The following is a 19,256-nucleotide window of genomic DNA, read 5'->3' on the forward strand; positions in this document are numbered from 1 at the left end:
ACCGATGCAAAAGTTTAACTGACACAAACATGTTTCAGCTTTGGATCATAAATTCAAATTTCTCTTATTTGTAGGAAAATTGTATTTCTTTCCTCAATTATCCAAACATTTAATGAAAAAAATGTCCACTATTTTTCCAAACCAGTCTCAGTTCTTCATTATCTTCATGGTATCAGTTTCAGTCTGTATCGCCAAAAGATGGAGTGTAAGCCAGACGACAACTTTCAAATTTTATTTTGTGAATGACATATTGGATGCCAAAGGAGACTGCATTAGCTATGATTCTTTAATTTTAAAATACATGGGTACGTAAAGGTCACTGCTATGCACAGCTGTTGTCTGCATTACCTTTATCGTGGATAAATATGATTAAAAAAAATCACAGCATAATTTACATGTTTGTCGCCCCTGCCTCCAAAATTATAAATTACTCTAAAATTAACTCTGCCATGTATCATTATTTTATCTCCTCTTACAATATCACTTCTCATTCATACCATTTTCAAACATACTGGAAAGATCTATATGATAAGATTGGTTGAGAATTTTGCAGTTTATTTATGAATCATCATGTTCAACTTATTTATGGGCTTTTCCGCTGAGATTATTTTACAAAATACTAACACCAAAAAAAGCAGAAGAAAACAATTTATGGTAGCACTTTATAATAACTACACATAATTCATCATTTATTAAGCATTAGTTACCTATTTGTTAATGGGTTGTTCATCATTATTCATTTTTTGGTTCATACATAATTCATCATCAGTAAAGCATTTGCTCACACAGTTATAAATGGTTTGTTCATAGTAAATAAGCCTATCTAGAAAAATACATTTGTAAGTACTGCATTAACCATTTGTAAATTAAGTAATTTTACCATTATTAACTAGCTACTCAGGAATGTATAAGGTCGGTTAAAACTAGGAAGTTAATGATCTACATTTAAGTTAATGACCTACATTTGTTCATGCCATAAATAAAATGTTATGATTTAGAAATAGGCCTAAACTTATAGCTGGGGTGTTAAAACATCTGTTACAAATACTTTCCAATAATTTAATCCATGACTAATTCAGGAGTTACTGCTTGTTAGTTAAGTATATTGTGTGAGCCCATCTAAAGTGAACACTTTCTATGCTTTACAAAGCATTTATAAATGAGTTGCAAAGGCTAACAGAACCTGGACACACACATGTATTGTTCTATTTGGACATGCCTTCAGAAATATGCCTACGGATAGTTAGTGTGTTAATGCATCTTTAACAAGCACTTACCAACACATCAATTCATGAGTAACTCATGACTTACTACTCATTAGTTGACTACATGGCGTGAGCCCATCTAAAGTGAGGACTTGTTATGCTTTACAAAGCATTTATGAATGAGTTGCTAAGGCTAGCAGATACAAAGAGACACAAGTAAAAAAAGTATTTGTAACCCTTATTACGATGTAAGAATGTACATTTATGAAATAGCTCATAGTAGTGTTATGAAGTTGATATCAGTGTGAATTTGGACCAGAACCAGAAGAAAACTAGAATGTTAAGAGCCAGAGAATTGAACATCAATAAAGAGACTAGGAAACCAGGATACAGTTTGAGAAGTGTACAAAAGTGTATAAAATGCGCACATAACAGAAACCCTTTTCAGTTCTATGAGCTCAATTGTTCCTGGATGACAAGAGTTCAGAGATGTTCATAGGAGTTTGGTTTCTGTTTGTCCTACCACCATGAAGAAGGAATCCAGGGCAATCCATCTAAGTTCAGAGTCTCGATCCTGTTGCTCGCCACCCAGCCAACTGAACTGGGAATCTCTAAACGCTGGAATTCTCTGGGATCTGAAGAGTCGATGTGATCCAATATCCGTCTGTGGACTGGACCTCCCCTGCGTAGCGTTTCTCAAATCTCCACCTCCTCCACTTGTAGATAAGGCCAAATAATTTCTCTCTATTACTATTCAGTAATAAAATCAATTGCTTAGGCTACAATGAAAATAAAATGAGGTAATATTTCAGTTAATCCATATTGAAATATCTAAATCTCTATTCAGTTGTAAAACCGTTATTAAATGTCTTCTCTTATGTATCAAAAGTATATAAATCCCTTTCAGGTATCAAAAGACATTTATATTAATAGGCAACCTTTATACAAAAAATACATTTCTAATTCAAGTTTTATGGAACCCACCTTAGTAACATTAACACTATCCTAAATAAAATTGCATAAATTGCATGTACAAATCTCTCAAATTGTATTATTTTCCCATAACTTAAGCTACAGTGTTGTAATTTAGAGGCATTAAGACATGCATGCTTATTTATCCCTCCCTGTACTGGTAACAGTAGAAAGAATGCACTAAATATTTCCCTCTTTGATTTACTTCACCATAAACTCCAGTTAAACAATTAAATTCACAATTTGTACTAACATTCATTCAACAAAATACCCACAGCAAGCAACAGTGTTGAAAAGCAACATTACTTTCCATAACCAATAGATAGTCTCATTAGCCTTTTCACAAGCAATATGCAGTAGTCCGCAAGCCTTTTGTGGCTAATTACCCTATTAGCATATGAATACAGCACCTTAGCTAACCCTTTAGCTTTGCACTATTAGCACCGATTAGCATGGATCCTAGCGAACTCAAGGCCTAGTGCTAAGGAATGACTCACCTAACGGAATTCACTGCCTTAACTACATGACGACAGTGAATTCAGGCACAGCTCTCTTTCGCTCTATTCACAACAAGGCATAGCCAGTATTGGATAATATTGAGTATGTAGAATTGATTTAATTCACTAAATGTTGTTCTTTTTCTCTTACCGAGTGAATAACAGCAGCCCATACAACGTTCCGATGCAGGTGCCTAAAGGGACGTGAGGGGACGTAAACATAGGACGTAAATCTAGAGATCTAACGTAGCCTAGTTGATACCTGATTGGTCAGCTCACGGACCCAAGTTCACCCATTGGCTTATTTATAAGCCAATCAAAGCTAACAATAATGACACCCCTATATTATTTTATTTTATTTTGAGACATTCCTTTTGTTTTCCAAGTTCAAAAGTACAAAAGTAGTGGTAAGAGCTTTGGGAGAAAATAGTGGAAACTGACTTAGCTTTCACATTTTTTTGTATGAAGGTTGCCTGTTAATTATTGATGTACTTTTGATACCTGAAAGGGATTTATATACTTTTGATACCTAAGAGAAGACATTTAAGAACGGTTTTACAACTGAATAGAGATTTAGATATTTCAATATGGATTAATTGAAATATTACCTGATTTTATTTTCATTGTAGCCTAAGCAATTGATTTTATTACTGAATAGTAATTGATGATTTGGCCTTATCTACAGGTGGAGGAGGTGGAGATTTGAGAAACGCTACGCAGGGGAGGTCCAGTCCACAGAGGGATATTGGATCACATCGACTCTTCAGATCCCAGAGACTTCCAGGGTTTAGAAATTCCCAGTTCAGTTGGCTGGGTGGCGAGCTACAGGATCGAGACTCTGAACTTAGATGGATTGCCCTGGATTCCTTCTTCATGGTGGTAGGACAAACAGAAACCAAACTCCTATGAACATCTCTGAACTGACAAGGGAACTCCCTGCTGAGTTCAATGATACCTCACATAAGACTCTACACATAGACGTCCTACAGTTCATTAGATGTGAAAGGGGGCGTGGCGAAATCATAGGGGTCGGGGCAAACCTTTACCAATAAAAAAAGGAAGTCTCTGCTGAGTTCATTGATACCTTACATAAGACTCTACCTTAAACGGTTCAAATGTTATGAAAGGGGCGTGGCCTGAGTAAGTGGGCGTGGTATAGGGGGCGGCTCAGTGTCACATGTAGACTACACATTATAAGTTTCATGTAAATCGGATGATGTTTGTGATATAAGGCTGATTTCCTGTTGCCAGCTAACACCAAAAGTCAATATTGGCCTGTATATGTCCTCAGGCCTGGACTCTCGTTGATTGTGGGAAATTTCAAGCAGATATGACAATATACACTGTAGTTACAGCCACTTCCATCATCACTTCATCGCTAAACACTCAAAATGGCCGCCACGCCATGCCCACACCGTTTGACGAAAAGTTTTTCTTTGAATAACTTTTCATCTTTGAGGTGTTGAGATGGGACAGACCAAATTTGAATGTCGGATGAAAATATCGGATGAAATCTCTAGGAGGAGTTCATTAAAGTATAGCACCTTGACTTGTAGGTCTACTTCCTGTTGCCACTAGGGGGCGCTATGACTTTGAGCCAATATCGGCCTGTAGATGTCGGTTGGACTCTTATCAATCCTGAAAAGTTTCGAGCCAATTGGACAATATACACTCAAGTTACACCCACTTCCTGTTTCGATGGCGAAACGCACAAAATGGCCACCCCGCCACAGCCATGCCCTATGACGAAATATTTTACTTTAACGTCTTAAGATGGTACAGACCAAATTTTAAGTTGATCGGATGAAATCTCTAGGAGGAGTTCGTTAAAGTACGACATGTGGAAATGGCCAAAATCGCACTAATTTCGAACTTTCAATTCGGTTCCTTCCTGTTCGGTTTAGGGTATAGCTCCAATTAAGTTTTTTGTACATCTTGACATGCTTCATATGTGTACCAAGTTTCGTTAGTCTACGTCAAACGTACTGCAGGGTGCACTAGCGAGGTATTTTTGTGCGCTGATTCCCGAAACCCTTAAAATACGTAAATTTTCACCAGACTTGATGTGATCGCCAATTTTGGTGAGTTTTTGAGTATGTTTAGCCCCTCAAAAAGGTGATTCATTTGCAGAAAATAATAATAATTCCTTCAGTTTCAGTAGGTCTGTCGCCGCTGTCGGCGCTTGGGCCCTAATAATTGCTGTAGATTTTGTGTTAAGGAGGAGGACATGCACTTATTTTGGTATTGTCCGGTTGTATCATTTGGGCAGCAGGTGGCAGACTGGCTGGCAGAACAGGCAGTCCTTTAACCTTTAACCCCTTGAAATATTATTTGGGGTTTTCAAGAAGGTCGAGACATGTTTTTGCAAATTATTGTAATTCTTAGCAAAAATTTATAAATTGAAGTCCACAAAAGAATTAGTATTAAGTATTAAGTAGTATGAGTGACCACTATTTTTGAACAGACAGGACGAAGCTCTGCATTCACTCATAATCCAGCAATGTGTGTGTGTGTGTGTGTGTGTGTGTGTGTGTGTGTGTATTTGTGGTTTAGAACATAACTGCTCCAAGATAATCAGAAAAGAGCATTTTGTTCCTCCGCTTCACTGCTTTGTTCGGCACTCCCTTTTCATTTCATTCTTATTTATCTTACTTATTCACTCTGTATCTCGCTCGACCAGTGCTGCATTGTCTTTCTCACTCTCTTTCTCTTCCTGGTATAAAGCTGAACATTGTGGTTCCAGATGTAAAAATCCCACTCATTTTCTCCATAAGGATTTTGATTAGCCAAAATGTGTAAACTATCCAAGGTAGACCACGAGCTATGAAAACAAAGGTTTCTGCATTTGTAGAATCCACAAGTTTGTATGAAATCAACCTTAGTTTAAGAAAAAACATTGGCGATCTTATGAAGAAGTACTACACTACCCAAAATCCTAAGTGTAACAGCGACGTCTCTGATTGGTGGTGATTGGTTGCTATTACCATGGAAATGTTTTTTTCTTCTTTTTTAAAATTATTTTTTATTTTTATTTTGCAGAAACAGTGTGAAGATATTTCATACATAAATCTTATTCCTCTTATTTCAAGTCCTTCACAATAGGACAAGACGGACAAGACATGCAAAAACATAAAATAAAATAAAAATAAAACAAAATAAATAAAAACACAAAACAACAAACAAACCCAATAAACAGATCAAACAACATAATAAATGCACTCAGATAACATAGTCCCTAACATTAATGTAAAAGTTCATAAAATCATGAGATTTCCATATCTTCAAAAAGTCAGAGGTTCTGTCTTTACTCTTGTAATAAATGTCATAACAAAGTCGCTTGAGAGTTCATTTCACCAGTGGACCATTGCTGGGGGTTTGGAAGCCTTCCATTTTAAAGCTATGCATTTCCTATAAAAGAAAGAAGTGGCAGGAGCGCTTCTGGTATCCTTTTAACCACCGGTGCTCATGGAAGGGTATACAATTCACCAAAAGGAAGAAGAATTATGACCAAGAAAGTATAAAAAAAAATCAAGTCCCTGCACTTAAGGTTGGTTTCCGAAACTCAACCGTCCCGTTATTCTTAAACTAAACGCAACCATCCCGTTGTTGTCCCGCGTCCCATTATTGTTTTCCTAAACTCAACCATCCGTTATTCTTTTCCTAAACCCCATTGTTGTCCCGCATGTCATGTAAACGTAAGCATACCCATGACCTTTTCCTTAACTTAAGGGGCCATGTTCATTTCACGGAATTCTTCCGTGGGCCCATCATGGAATTTTCAGCGATTCTGTGAAACTGCCACAGATTTGAGTTAAGGGGCCGTGTTCATTTCAAGGAATTCTGTGAGATCAAGTTGGAATGAAAGAAAAATACCAAGTGTAACATTTTCCTTATACCTTTATCATACCAAAGTTCTGCTTCCAACTTTACATCCAACATTACATGATTGCTGGATACATATACTAACCTTTCTTCACTTTCCTAGAGCATGAGTGGCTAGCTGAAAGGAACAGCGCAACTGTTGTGTGGAATAAGGTTGGGGGGGAAACGGCGCTACGTAAAGCTGGCTTTTCAGTGTCTATTATTTAGCTAAGAGTAAACTCAATAAAAAGCCATTTGCCAATACTAAATATCAAACAAAAGCCAGACACTATATCGTATTAAGTTGCTGTTACCTGTAGCCTACATTCACCACTTCTAAACAGAGGCAGAACATAATCTAATATCGGAGATTATTCCTTCACAGTGCTTTGCAATGAGAGAAAATCTCCAAGCTGAACCGGGCAGACACACAGTTTTCATCAGACTCACCCTGGGTCGGGTTGATTAAGTCTATTGCTAATTTACAACACTAATAACGTTACCGTCGCCAAAATACCCCCGCGAATCAAATCCCCTACTTCACCGTTAACCGTCAAGCCACTAAACCTGTATGGAAATTAACACCTCTGCTGAAGTGTTAAATTCGTTAACGATCATACAACACGATAAAACACCCTCTCTCTCTCTCTCTCTCTCTCTCTCTCTCTCTCTCTCTCTCTCTCTGCGCACACACGGTTCTGGTTGTTGATTGCAGATAGGTGCTGTTTAGCTCTCATAACGGGCCAGGTGGGTAGCGCACTACCAGGAGTCCATGAGGCCAATGTCTAATCAGTCAACATTTTCATTGTAATATTTTGTGATTAAATTCTGAATCTGCCACGTTCTCTGTCAGGAATATATTAGTAGAATGTCTTCCTCTGATGTAGAAGTAGCCTACACTGTAAGTCAGTAGTAGGCTATACAGTGGAGTTGCATACTGTTGGAACCTAACAGGTGATACTATTCTGTAAGACAGAGAAACTTCAAAAGGCCTGAAACTTCTCCTGAGGCCAAAGAGCCTCATACTCCAATACTCCTCCAAAATGGAGAATTTACCTTCAAACAACGAGTTTTCACACCTTTGGCGAGGCCAGGATTTCTGATTGGCCGCGGCTCCTTGAACGCACCAAAAATAACATAAAAGCCACCGGCGATCACTGCTTCCTGCTCTTCGTGGTAATCCGTTGCCGTAGAAGACACGTTGTTCAGCGCTGATACATCGTATCATTCGCTGGTCGAGTGAGAGGTCAATATCTTTCGTGATACAAAAACTGATTAAGATCTGTATTTTAAAGGGAACACCACCTAAATGAGACTGTTTCACAGTTTGATTATTGGCCCCTGAGTTTCAGGGTGGTGCCCCGTTTTGATTGTTTGTCAAGTTGGTGAAGTTATTAATACGCATATTCATTAATTAATATTGATAAAACATCTTTGATAATTTGCCAATAATTAAATCTGTACCCTACCGATTCCCAACAATATTAAGTGGTTTAGGACCTTCTGTAAATAATTTTGGGGTACAATTTGGTTTTGAAGAATTCTACAAGCAGCAATACCACAGGCCAAGCAATCAGCCCGTTCCAAACAGGCACATTTTCAACGGGCACTGTACTAGTGCCAAATAAAGGCTGCCTAGTTTATTATTTTCCTGCAATTTCACCTTGTTCTACATAGCTTAATTTGGATTTCATGAATGCCAATTCACATGCATGCTTTAATAGAATTATACTTCAACTTAAGTTCATTAAGTTCAGTTTGATTTTGCCTTACATTTGCACTATTTAGAATGTATTACTGTATTGTATATATTACTTATCTTTCTTTATCTTATCTGTACATATTATTTATCTTTTTTATCTTTATTTGTATATATTTCTTATCTTTTATATTATACTTGTTGTACGTGTCCTTACTGCACCGTGGGTCTGAAAGAAACCTATTTCCAATTGCTCTGTATGTCTGGCACATATTGCAGAATTGACAATAAAGTTGACTTGACTTGACTTGATTTATCTGCAATAAAATATTAGAATCATTACTTACATAGCGTTGCTTCTCCAGGTTAATTATATCATTTTCAATGCATTTCAACTAACTTTTTGTTTTCTTTTTCAATGATGATGAAAAGGCTATCAAATTCCAATTTTGAGAGTAATATACTATTAAATCACCATGGTTTATAATTTAGTGCTAGCTTTCCAAATTCTATTTCACAAATCAAAGCATAGTGGTCAGAAAGAATCCTAACGTAGTAAGAGCAGTTTATCATTTTTGAAAGATAATTAAATAAAAAATCTATTCTTGAATAAGAGTCATGCACATGAGAGTAGAAAGAGAATGCTTTCTCCTCTGGGTGAAGCATTCTCCAGACTTCATAGAGTCCTACATTTCATGTATTATTTACCAAAGCTGTTGACATATTAGATAATGCATATTTATTTTGAGATGATCTATCCAATTTTACACAATTAAAATATCCACCCCAAAATTTTGGAATTTCATACTGGAGTAACATAAGATAAAGAATATTAATGAATTTGGGATCATCATAATTAGGAATATATGGATTCAATAAAATAACCTCTTCATGGGCAAAAAAGCCTCTAGCAAATATATATCTACCATATGGGTCAGATTTTTCTTCTTCTAGGGAGAAAGGTACATTTTAACAGATAAGAATAGCCACCCCTCTTGAATTAGATGTAAAGGACGAATGGTACACTTTTCCAAACCACCTGGATTTAAGATGATCATGAGCAGATGATATGAGGTGAGTCTCTTGTAAATAAACTAGTCTATTTTATTTTCTTCTCGGTGCAACACAACCTTACTTTTTGTAGCAAAACTCCCCAACTCTTTTACATTCCAACTCAGACATTTATATTTCGGCATTGCATAGAAACAACATGATATGAATAATTATGGACCTGAGATGCATTACAAAAACACACAAAAAAGAAAGAAAATACATGCTTTACAATCAACACCCCCTAGACCTAACACCCACCCCCCTAAAATTATATACTTCCTGTACAAGTCCCCCTCAATGAAAGAGATGCTGCATGGTATACAGTCAGCTCCACCTCATGAAATTACATGAAACTTAAATATCAGTATTGAATTTTGAACGTATCCTTTAACTATTGTTCATTAAGAGTCAAAACTAAACAAAACAATGTCTATAATCCAAGTCACTCATTTATAAACTTTAAGCCATCTGGCCAAAAATGAGGAAGAAGAGAGATCAGTTGTAAAAATAGTATCATAATTGTGACGATCCCTGCTGTGTCTGGTTGTTCACCTGTCTCTGTCTTTGCAGGAACTCGTCAGAGTAACCTGGAACACCTGAGTTGCCCAGGCTATTTAAGCCTGGCTGCAGTGCAGCTCTGAGGGCTATTTCACCAAACCAATTTAATGGATTAAGCTGGGCTTTACTAGTTATCCTGGCTCAATTCAGCCTTGACTCGGTTTCACAAAAGCAGAGGCACCTAAATTACCATTATTTATTCTGTGCAGCTAGCCTGGTCCTGTACAGTGCTGTGTTTCTATAGTGGACCAATGCATCTTGAATTATTTTAGTTGATTAAGTTTTTTTTAATTCTTTAACAATAAAGGATCATGTTTGTTCCACTTCCATGTGCATTGTATTTGGCATTCTTGGCACACAATTTGTGTTGTCCAGTAAACTGGGATTATAATTTGGGAAAGAGATATATGTGAAAGAGATATTTACACATCATATTCTAGCGTTATAGAAAATTGATCTTCATGGTAAATTTCCTGAGTAACTTTATCTTCTGCTTACTTTTAAGTCAAAGAGTACAACTGTTAATTTGTGGAAATAATTAGTAGCCTAATCCTTGAATGGTATGATTATGACGGTTTCAATTCAGAGCAGTGGTCAGTTAATGTATATATTTAGGCTACTTAAGCATTCAGTTGGTTTGCGATCGTCTGCCACGCTTTCTCTTGCTGTTTCATTACAGTGGCCGTGTTTCTTTTTTCTTGTATACAAATAATGTGTTTCACGTTATCATGCTTCCATAAGAAGCTGCTGCTCACTCTGTGTAATGTATATCTGTGATCGACCTCGGGGTCTGTTAAAGAAAGCCGTGAACGCGCATCTATCCAAATTACTTTAGCCTGGCTCAACCTAGTCGCACCTCCTCAGCCTGGTTTGGCCTTTGTGAAACGCACCTAGCCAGGATGCACAGATTAGACTCAGTCAAGCCTCGCTTTATCGGTTATCCTGGATTTATAAATTCTGCTTTTGTGAAACAGCCCCCTGGTCTCTGCTTGTGGCTGGTTGCTGCTGGTCCTGTTCTCCCTAGTTTCGTTGGTTTCCTTTTTGGTTTGTTTATGTAGTTTAGTTTATCTTTATGCTTTGTTTGCACTGTTCACCTATGCACACATACATAATCCCTCATGCACATTTACACCACTGACAATACACACACTCCACACCTTAATAACCCTTTTTATTTGGTCTAATTCGGTTTGATTTGTGTTAATAAAATACATTTTTGGTTAAACTTTATCATGATGTGTCTCCTCTTTGTCACATGCTTTGAGTCGGTTTGTGACATAATAGAGAATCAAACCACCATATAGACTACCTGGCCAACTTGTCTACATATTATACATATACTCAAGTCAGTGCTCGAGTATACAGTAGGTGAGCCCAAGGACCTACCAGCAAAGTTTTAAATTAAGAAAGCTGGCAGTGCTTACAGTAGTCTAAACACGAGAAAGAGCTCCAAATAAGAAACTCCTGCATCCATGCAAGCTGATAGTTACTCATCAAGAGACCACTGTGACATTCACGGACACTAAAGAGGCAATGTCCTATTATGAGCAGGTAATCAAACCATCCCTCTGGGATCTACAACCATGGAAATGTTTACCGCATACGCATACAGCTAAAGCGAGCTAAGTCTATGAGCGTTTATGTACACAGTCTTGTAACATTACCTTTGCCTTTTTTGTCGTTTTCAAAATGTTCTATTGCGCCGCATCAAATGTTTTAGCTGGTTGGCTTGGTTCTAGGCTTGATCTCCTTTTATATAAGCATTTAATGGAACGTCAATGGAGATATTGAATGGTGAAAATCACTTCCGGAACCAGAGCCATTTTAAAAGTGGACGGTCACTGTTGAGCTGTATTTGGGGCGAGGAGGAGGGGCAAACTTTGAACACTGTGTGTTTACCAACAGTTAGCACAAATCAGTACATATTATGCCTTTAGGTCAAAGACACATACTAGTTTTTTAATACCAGTTTTTTGGGTATTTAATGTCAGCCCTGAATACTTATGTTGCCCACAAAGAGGGCATTGAGGTAATGGAGTGTTTTTTCACCTTAAATCAGAGCTCAGATTTTTACAGTTCTTAGCATTGTTTCCAGTAGTGGAAATGAGGGGGAAACTAAATGGATGGCCCTTGCACATAATTTAATCTCAGAATTCTAATACAGGTGAATAGTTGAATAGCCTAAATGGTTTGTATTAACTTGTATTTCCCCACAGCATGGCAGAACAGCGCAGTGAAGAGAAATGAGGAGAGCAGTGGAAAAGAGAGGCGAAAACTTAAGAGAATGTTTTAGCACCATAGATATGTCCGAGGCATGGAGCCAACTGCTGGCGATCTTGCTCAAATTACCCTTTTGATGCCAACAGAAAAGGAATCATAATGCTGCAATCATTGCGTGGGTAGTTTTTCTTCACCCTAAAAGAAAGTTTAACTACTAAATGACTAAACTAATTATTTACTAAATGCTTGCTCTTGGGGGAATTACTGAAATAGTTGGGTCTTTGTAAATTATAGTGTGGTCTAGACCTACTCTATCTGTAAAGTGTCTTGAGATAACTCTTGTTATGATTTGATACTATGAATACAATTTAATTTAATTGTATGTAGGTGTAAACATATTTCCTATCTTGACATTTGTAAGGTTATTTTGTTTACTAAAAAGTTAGTTGATCCACATTTGATATGATTGCATTTTTTTTGTCCCCCGTAATCATCGTTGATTCTCTGACCAGGCTTTGCTACAGTTGTATTTGTTGATACAGTTGTTGTTTATTATTGTTACTAAACTGCTGAAGTGCACAAATTATTTTTCATCTGGCCTTTTTAGCTGTTGAAACAGTTTCATGTGTATTGCCACCATCCTCTGGACTAAAGTGGGGCTTATGCTGATTTACATATAGCCTGGGAAAACCAAGAGACACATTCATGTGGCAAAGCATATACAAAATTGCATTAAGTCACATCTTGATTTGATCTTGGAAATCATACACAGCCATACTTACTTTCCAGCATTATACACTTCAGCGGTGTCGAACAGATTGATCCCATTCTCATACGCCAAAGTCATCAGCTCCTCTGCCACCTTCAACCGCAAAATTTGAAATGATAAAGATGAACAAAGTTTAAAACTGTTGTAGTTTCTTTCTCGCTGACCTCTGAGAAGTTCTTTTTGCTGGCAAGTTGAAGAGGTTCTTCAAAAAACAAGCAGTTGCATCAAGAATGCTTTATGCTTATATAACCTATAAAACAGGATTATTAGGATTGTTTTCAGCTGCGGGTTAACATTAGGTTAGGATTTGAACATTTGTGCTGGAACACTAGTAGCTACACTGCAGGTCAGCAACAGTGATGAAAAATAGTGTAGATGTTATGGGTCCTGAGCGTGGTCCCAAATGAACAGATTATGCTGAAACGGCTGGAAAATGTCAACAGTAACCTAAGTTAGAAGCTTGTACCAAATGAAATCTTTTTTTCTTTTTTCTTTTTTTTAAAGATAATTTTTGGGGCATTTTATGCCTTTATTTGACAGGACAGCTGAAGACATGAAAGGGGAGAGAGGGGGGGAATGACATGCAGCAAAGGGCTGCAGGTCAGAGTCGAACTTGGGCCCGCTGCATTGAGGAGTAAACCTTTATATATGGGCGCCCACTCTACCAACTGAACTATGTGGGCACCCTTGTACCAAATTAAATCTTAAACTACATTGCGGACATGCTTGACATTTCCATCTGTAAGCAAACGGGTGATAAAGGAAAGCTGAGGCCTGTACTACGAAGTAAGATTTGGCGTTATTGAGGTAACTTCAGGTTCAACCCAGGATTTTGTGTATCACGACGGTGAATCACTTGTTACCGGGTTCAATTGTCGTGGTAACTTATGATGAACATCTAACCTGGTCGGGAGCAGGTTATGTTGGAGATTAGAGATCAACCAAACTAAAAGCACCGCCTACTGACCAATCAATACTCGGTTGATAATGGCGTCACCGTTCTTAGAAGATCCAGTGGAGCTCGGTGCACAGAGAGAGACAGAGGTGCGCTCATAAAAGTTAAAACATTTAGAGACCGACAACCCCGTTAACATTCTCTGATGGGTATCTTTATGAAATATATTGATTTTTCACCGCAGAGAATTATGTATAGGCTATTTGTCGGCTTCTTGAGCCGTGTGTTGCCAATGCCACACATCGGTTTGAATTATATTTTTATATTTTTTATTTGCTCCCATGATCGCTTCCCACTGCCAGGGTTGCAACTGAAATAATAGGCTAAAGCAACGACAGTTTATAGAAAGCACAAGTGTAATTATGGTCAGATCTTGTGCCTGACTGATGATATTGATAAGTGTTGTGATTTACACAGTTACAGCGTCGGCTATTTTTTTGCCAGCTTTCCTTCCTGTTTTAGGAAGCAGCAACTGTATTGCTTTTTGCCTGTAAAACCGTGTCCGTGTTCTTCATATTTATGTAGAATTATAATTTGCTCTTCTTATGTAAAATATGCGTCTCTGGTAGATGCTTGCGATTGGTCATGCTATGAAAACACCACCTCTTTTATGTGATGTGTGATGTGTGTGTGTGTATATATATATATATATATATAATATTTTACCACTCACATTTTACCCCTCAATGCACTCTCAATGCTGACTATTTATTTCTAACACAGCTGCTCACTTGATGCAGCAGATGTAAACCTTTCACTCAAGAACCACATTTAGGTCGGACACTAATAATGAATAATAAATCAGTAGTTTTTGGAGAAATCAAAGTAAAATGAATAATATTTCTGGAATATTACCTGTGATATATAGTATATACCAGCAGTGTAAAACAGACCTCAGCAAATCAGGACCAATAAAAACATCATCCAAAGTGGTAACGTTATGGTTTAAAGGAATTATACCATATTCAAAATGCAAGTAAACATCATACTGACTAATAATGCAGTAAACTATAAATGTCTCAGACCTGTGATTTTATAGATGCTGGGCTAATGTCCAGAGAACACTACAAACCGGTTCAGTGAGAGCAAAAACAACAAATAAATATATAGCTGCTGTGCAGTTGTAAATTGGGGCCGAGCATTTTAATGAGAAATAAGAATGAGGAAGAGAAATAAAATATACAATTATCATTAAACTTTGAAACCTATATCTGTATTCCATACAGCACAATACCTGTTTATTCTGCATCACCTGACTCTAAGCTCTCTGAGCTAACTGCTGAGGTAGAAACTATAGACAGATTCACACTTTAAACCAGAGATCTTCAACAGTGGGTCCGCGACCCTTAGGGGGTCCTCAGAGTTACTCCAGGGAGGCCACCAAATTATTATCTGCAAATTTTTTGATGAAGTTGTTGTTTTTTTAAATTAAAATGTCTGAAAATATACATTAATATGAATCTAACATATTAGCAAAGATATATTGTCCTATTCGTAAAATAATTTACACAACATTGATGATGCTTATTATAGGTAAGGTAGCCACTATGGTTATTGATTCACTGTGCCATCCACATGTATAACAAATAAAACATCATGTATGAATAATTATCCATCCACCCAATTTAATATGCAGCTCGGTTTTATACAATAGATGTAGCAGGGGGTCCCAGCTCCATCTCTCTTTAAGCCAGGGGGTCCTTGTCCTAAAAAATATTGAAGACCTCTGTAAACTATGACTGAGGCAATCAACAGGGTGGCATGAAAGGGCAGATTTCAAACTAGTGTCAAAAATCACAGTTCATGAAAATATTCAAAAAATGTGTGTACTCCATCTAAACAACATAGAGATGTCTTTAATTTTTTTTTTTTACAAAATATGATTGCTCTATAAATAACAAAACTGATGTTTAAAGATGTTCTATTCCCACTGACTGCAATAGCAGATAGAATTTAAATTATAGCTGTTGTGCAGCTGTAAGTAAGAGCAGGGTATTTTGATGAGAAAGGAAAAAAAGAAAAGACAAATGATGATGTTTGTTTAAATACTATTGATGGCTTCACACTTTCACACAATGACTAAGGAAATTACAAGGGTTGCTTGTAAAGGCAGATTTTAAACTAGTGCCAAAAATTCAGTTATCAGGACAAAATTCTGAGAATCTACCACCTGAGCCACAGCCGCCCCAACCCGTTCTCATTCCTAAACCTAACCGTCCCGTTCTTCCCGCGCGTAACGGAACCGTACGCCCATCCACGACCCTTTCCTAAACCTAACCATCTTGTAGTTCCCGCGTGTCACGGAACTGTAAGCCCACCCACGACCTTTTCCTTAACATAACTGCGTCAAAAGGGACGGCAATAGTTCCGACCAAGCGCGTTTACTTATAGCGCTAAAGGGACGGCAATAGTCCCGACCAAGCGCGTTTACTTAAATCACTTAAGGAGACTTTTAGCGTCAATAAGAACGACAAAGGCACCAAGCATCCATATTTTACGAGATGGGTGTGAGAACGTGTTGGTCGCCCATAGAGATCTGTATCTGTACATTATTTTTTTCTAAGATTAATTGCTCCATAAGCAAAAAAAAAACTGATGTTTAAAAAAGCACTATTCCCATAGACTGAAATATCTTACATGAGGATATAATTCAAAGTATTGTTTTTGAGATACAATTCTGAAATTTAACACACTACTTCTACCATCAGCTAAACATTGCAGATTTATTAATCGAGGATTTTTATTAGTCGTTTCCAGGACTGTTTACAATTAAACATTTATGCAGGAAAGTCTGAAGATGCATTGGAGCAATTTTTATGTATATTGAGGAAAAACTGTGGGAGGAGTAGGGTTTATTTGTTTTACAATTTTTGAGAAACAGAGTGACAGACTTCTTAATTCCAGCAAGGTCGAATTATATGAACTTTTCTGCTCAAATTGGCCTACATTTTGGTGAAAGTTGAAAAGGTCTAGCATGTATGAATTATTTGGTTTAAATTTTCAAAGTTTTCAAGTTTAGACGGTTGCTGTATTGCCAACATCAGGACTATTAGCTCACAAAGCCAGTTGAGAATTTGTAGCATAAGACTGGACCTATGTGCAAAGATTGGTGATTTTTCATGCATGGGAAGGCAGAATTCATAATAACCCAGGCACACCCAGGGCCTCGCAGAACTCGTTGCAACTTAGCAACAGCAACAAACAGTCTCAGGTGGTCGCAGGACCCATATAGGTCTACAGAGCTGGCCTCGTTCTGCCTGTTAAAAAATTCTTTAGTGACAAGATAAATACGCATATAATTTATATATATTTCCCAGTTGTGTCAACAGGCTTCGCGGTCCGGATGGAAGCCTCTCGAGTCCGCCAGTTGGTGACCCCTATATTATTGTATGGTACTCAAAACCTTTTTTCTAACTATTATTAGTAGGCTTGAACTATTAATACAACACAGTAAAAGTCCTGAATTCAAATGCAAAGTGAAGAGTGAAGGAGAGGCATTATCAGCACAAAGTTTTAATTTACTTACTTACTTACTTACTAACGTAGAGCTTTTACCTCCAATATAATGCTGGATAGTTTAATGAATAATAATGTATAATTTATTTGTTAATTTATTTTAACAGCGCTCCTGTTTTTTATATTTAGCAGCGGCGCGCCACCGCTGTTTCATAATTTTTTTTAATTTCATGAATTCGTAATCACACAGCTATGCAGGGCTATCTGCTCCACTGAACTCAAGCGAACGGTTATCCGATCTCTCTGCCCTTTTAGGTTGATCAACAGGAACAGTGACAGTGTCAATCAATCGCATGTCAACCAAATAAACAACACTCTACTCAGTCAGAGTGACAAATGGAAACCGGACTCACCCAGGTCCTGTGAAATGTCTATATCCACGACGTTCCACCTCCGGTGCTACTGGAAATTGCGCCAGATCACGGTCTTTTCGCCCAGATAGCCGTTACCTTCTGCTTTCTTTGTGTTGGAACTTAGCGGTGCAATTTTAAACTCCGGTGGAATTATGAGGACTATGGTTAACTGCTCCTCATCTGTCCAATCTGAGTTTTCTGTTGTACGAATAAAACAACTTTTGAACAAGGACATGTTCCACCAAAACAAGTTCCTTCCCTATTTTGCAGCGCCACCGTGGCTTTGTTGGGCGCTCAATGACAATTGTGATTGGTTTAAATTTAGAGCATGTTTTTCTCCCATCCCGGAATACTGTGTGGACTAGCCAGACCCTCCTTTGCAGCGCTGTGGATGTAGAACTGGCAAAGCAAGACTACGTGAAATATGACAGCTACAGTAGCTTGGAAAATAGGGTTACTGGCACGGACTTTGATGAATTTATTGTTTTTCAGACCCCTAGATGAATGAAGAAGTTAGTGCACCCTGCGGCCCGCTTGTCTCACTCCCTGCTGCAGGAGATGTTGTATTTACGCAACACAGAGTATTCACTTTACGGTTTACTATTTTTTCAGCATATTGTTTTGTTGCCAAACTATGTAAAACAAGCAGTGACGTCTTTGTTCTAGATTTTTCCTTAGCGGTGGTTAGCTAGCAATTAAGCTCACTGACAGCAACGTTGTTCAAATTTTGTTACAATGTTTAGTATATGTGACAACTTTGGCCAAGACATACTGTGATGAATTTATTTAGAATATGGACTCACCTGCTCATGACAAGTATAAAGCCAGAGGGAATGCTTGTATAATCTGTATCTGTATACTGTAGTGGTCATAGTGAGTGAAAATATGATCTAAGATGCACATTGCAAAATGTGTTATGTATCTGGAATTGTTCATTAGCTATGAGTGATATTTGTCAAGCTGAATGGACTAATGGACTGTAATAAAACAGATTATATTATGGACTAAAATAGAACTCTTTCTGTGAGAAAAAGGGCACACTATCCTGCATTCTAATTTTAAGACGTGATGCCTTTGCAAAACCTTTACAAATAAAGAAAACTGTTAAAAAGGAACTACACGCTGTATTCACTTAGATAACATTTGCAACATTGTCCAGAATATTCTGTTCATATGGGACCCAGTCATGACCCATAAAATGTTTTATGTAAAACGTTTTGAATTGCCTTGTTGCTAAAAAGTGCTATAGAAATAAGGTTGCCTTGCCTTACAACCTCCAGCCTGTCAGTTTATGACCAGGGCATAGAGAATGCTGTTGTGCCTGTCTGTCTTAGAGGAATTTTCTCCAAAAGGGGCACAAGGGTTACTCTGCTCAGCTAAAGCAGTTGGGGTTAACACATCAAAAGAAACACAATTTTGTAAACATTCATGGGAAGTGATTATATAATCAACGACTGCTTAGCCCTTAGTGGATATTGAAGTATAATTATCACTAAGTTGAAAGATTCTCCCATTTAAAATGCATACCTTAGAATCCTTAAGAAACTCAATACATGTCTTGTAATGTAATTATTTATATTCACCCTTAAGGGAATTTC

The 19,256-nt window shown here is 37.5% G+C and overlaps 1 protein-coding gene across 1 annotated transcript in view; it reads right to left on the minus strand.

Moving 5' to 3' along the window:
- The window catches only part of LOC144520388 (voltage-gated potassium channel subunit beta-2-like), a 91,319-nt gene that overhangs the window by 40,539 nt on the left and 31,524 nt on the right, over positions 1–19,256 (minus strand). Inside the window, exon 4 of the mRNA XM_078254072.1 lies at positions 12,848–12,927. Coding sequence (XP_078110198.1) covers positions 12,848–12,927 — 80 coding nt within the window. The remainder of the gene's footprint in view (positions 1–12,847; positions 12,928–19,256) is intronic.

The sequence above is a fragment of the Sander vitreus genome, chromosome 7 (genome assembly GCF_031162955.1).
Source record: "Sander vitreus isolate 19-12246 chromosome 7, sanVit1, whole genome shotgun sequence".
NCBI lineage: Eukaryota > Metazoa > Chordata > Actinopteri > Perciformes > Percidae > Sander > Sander vitreus.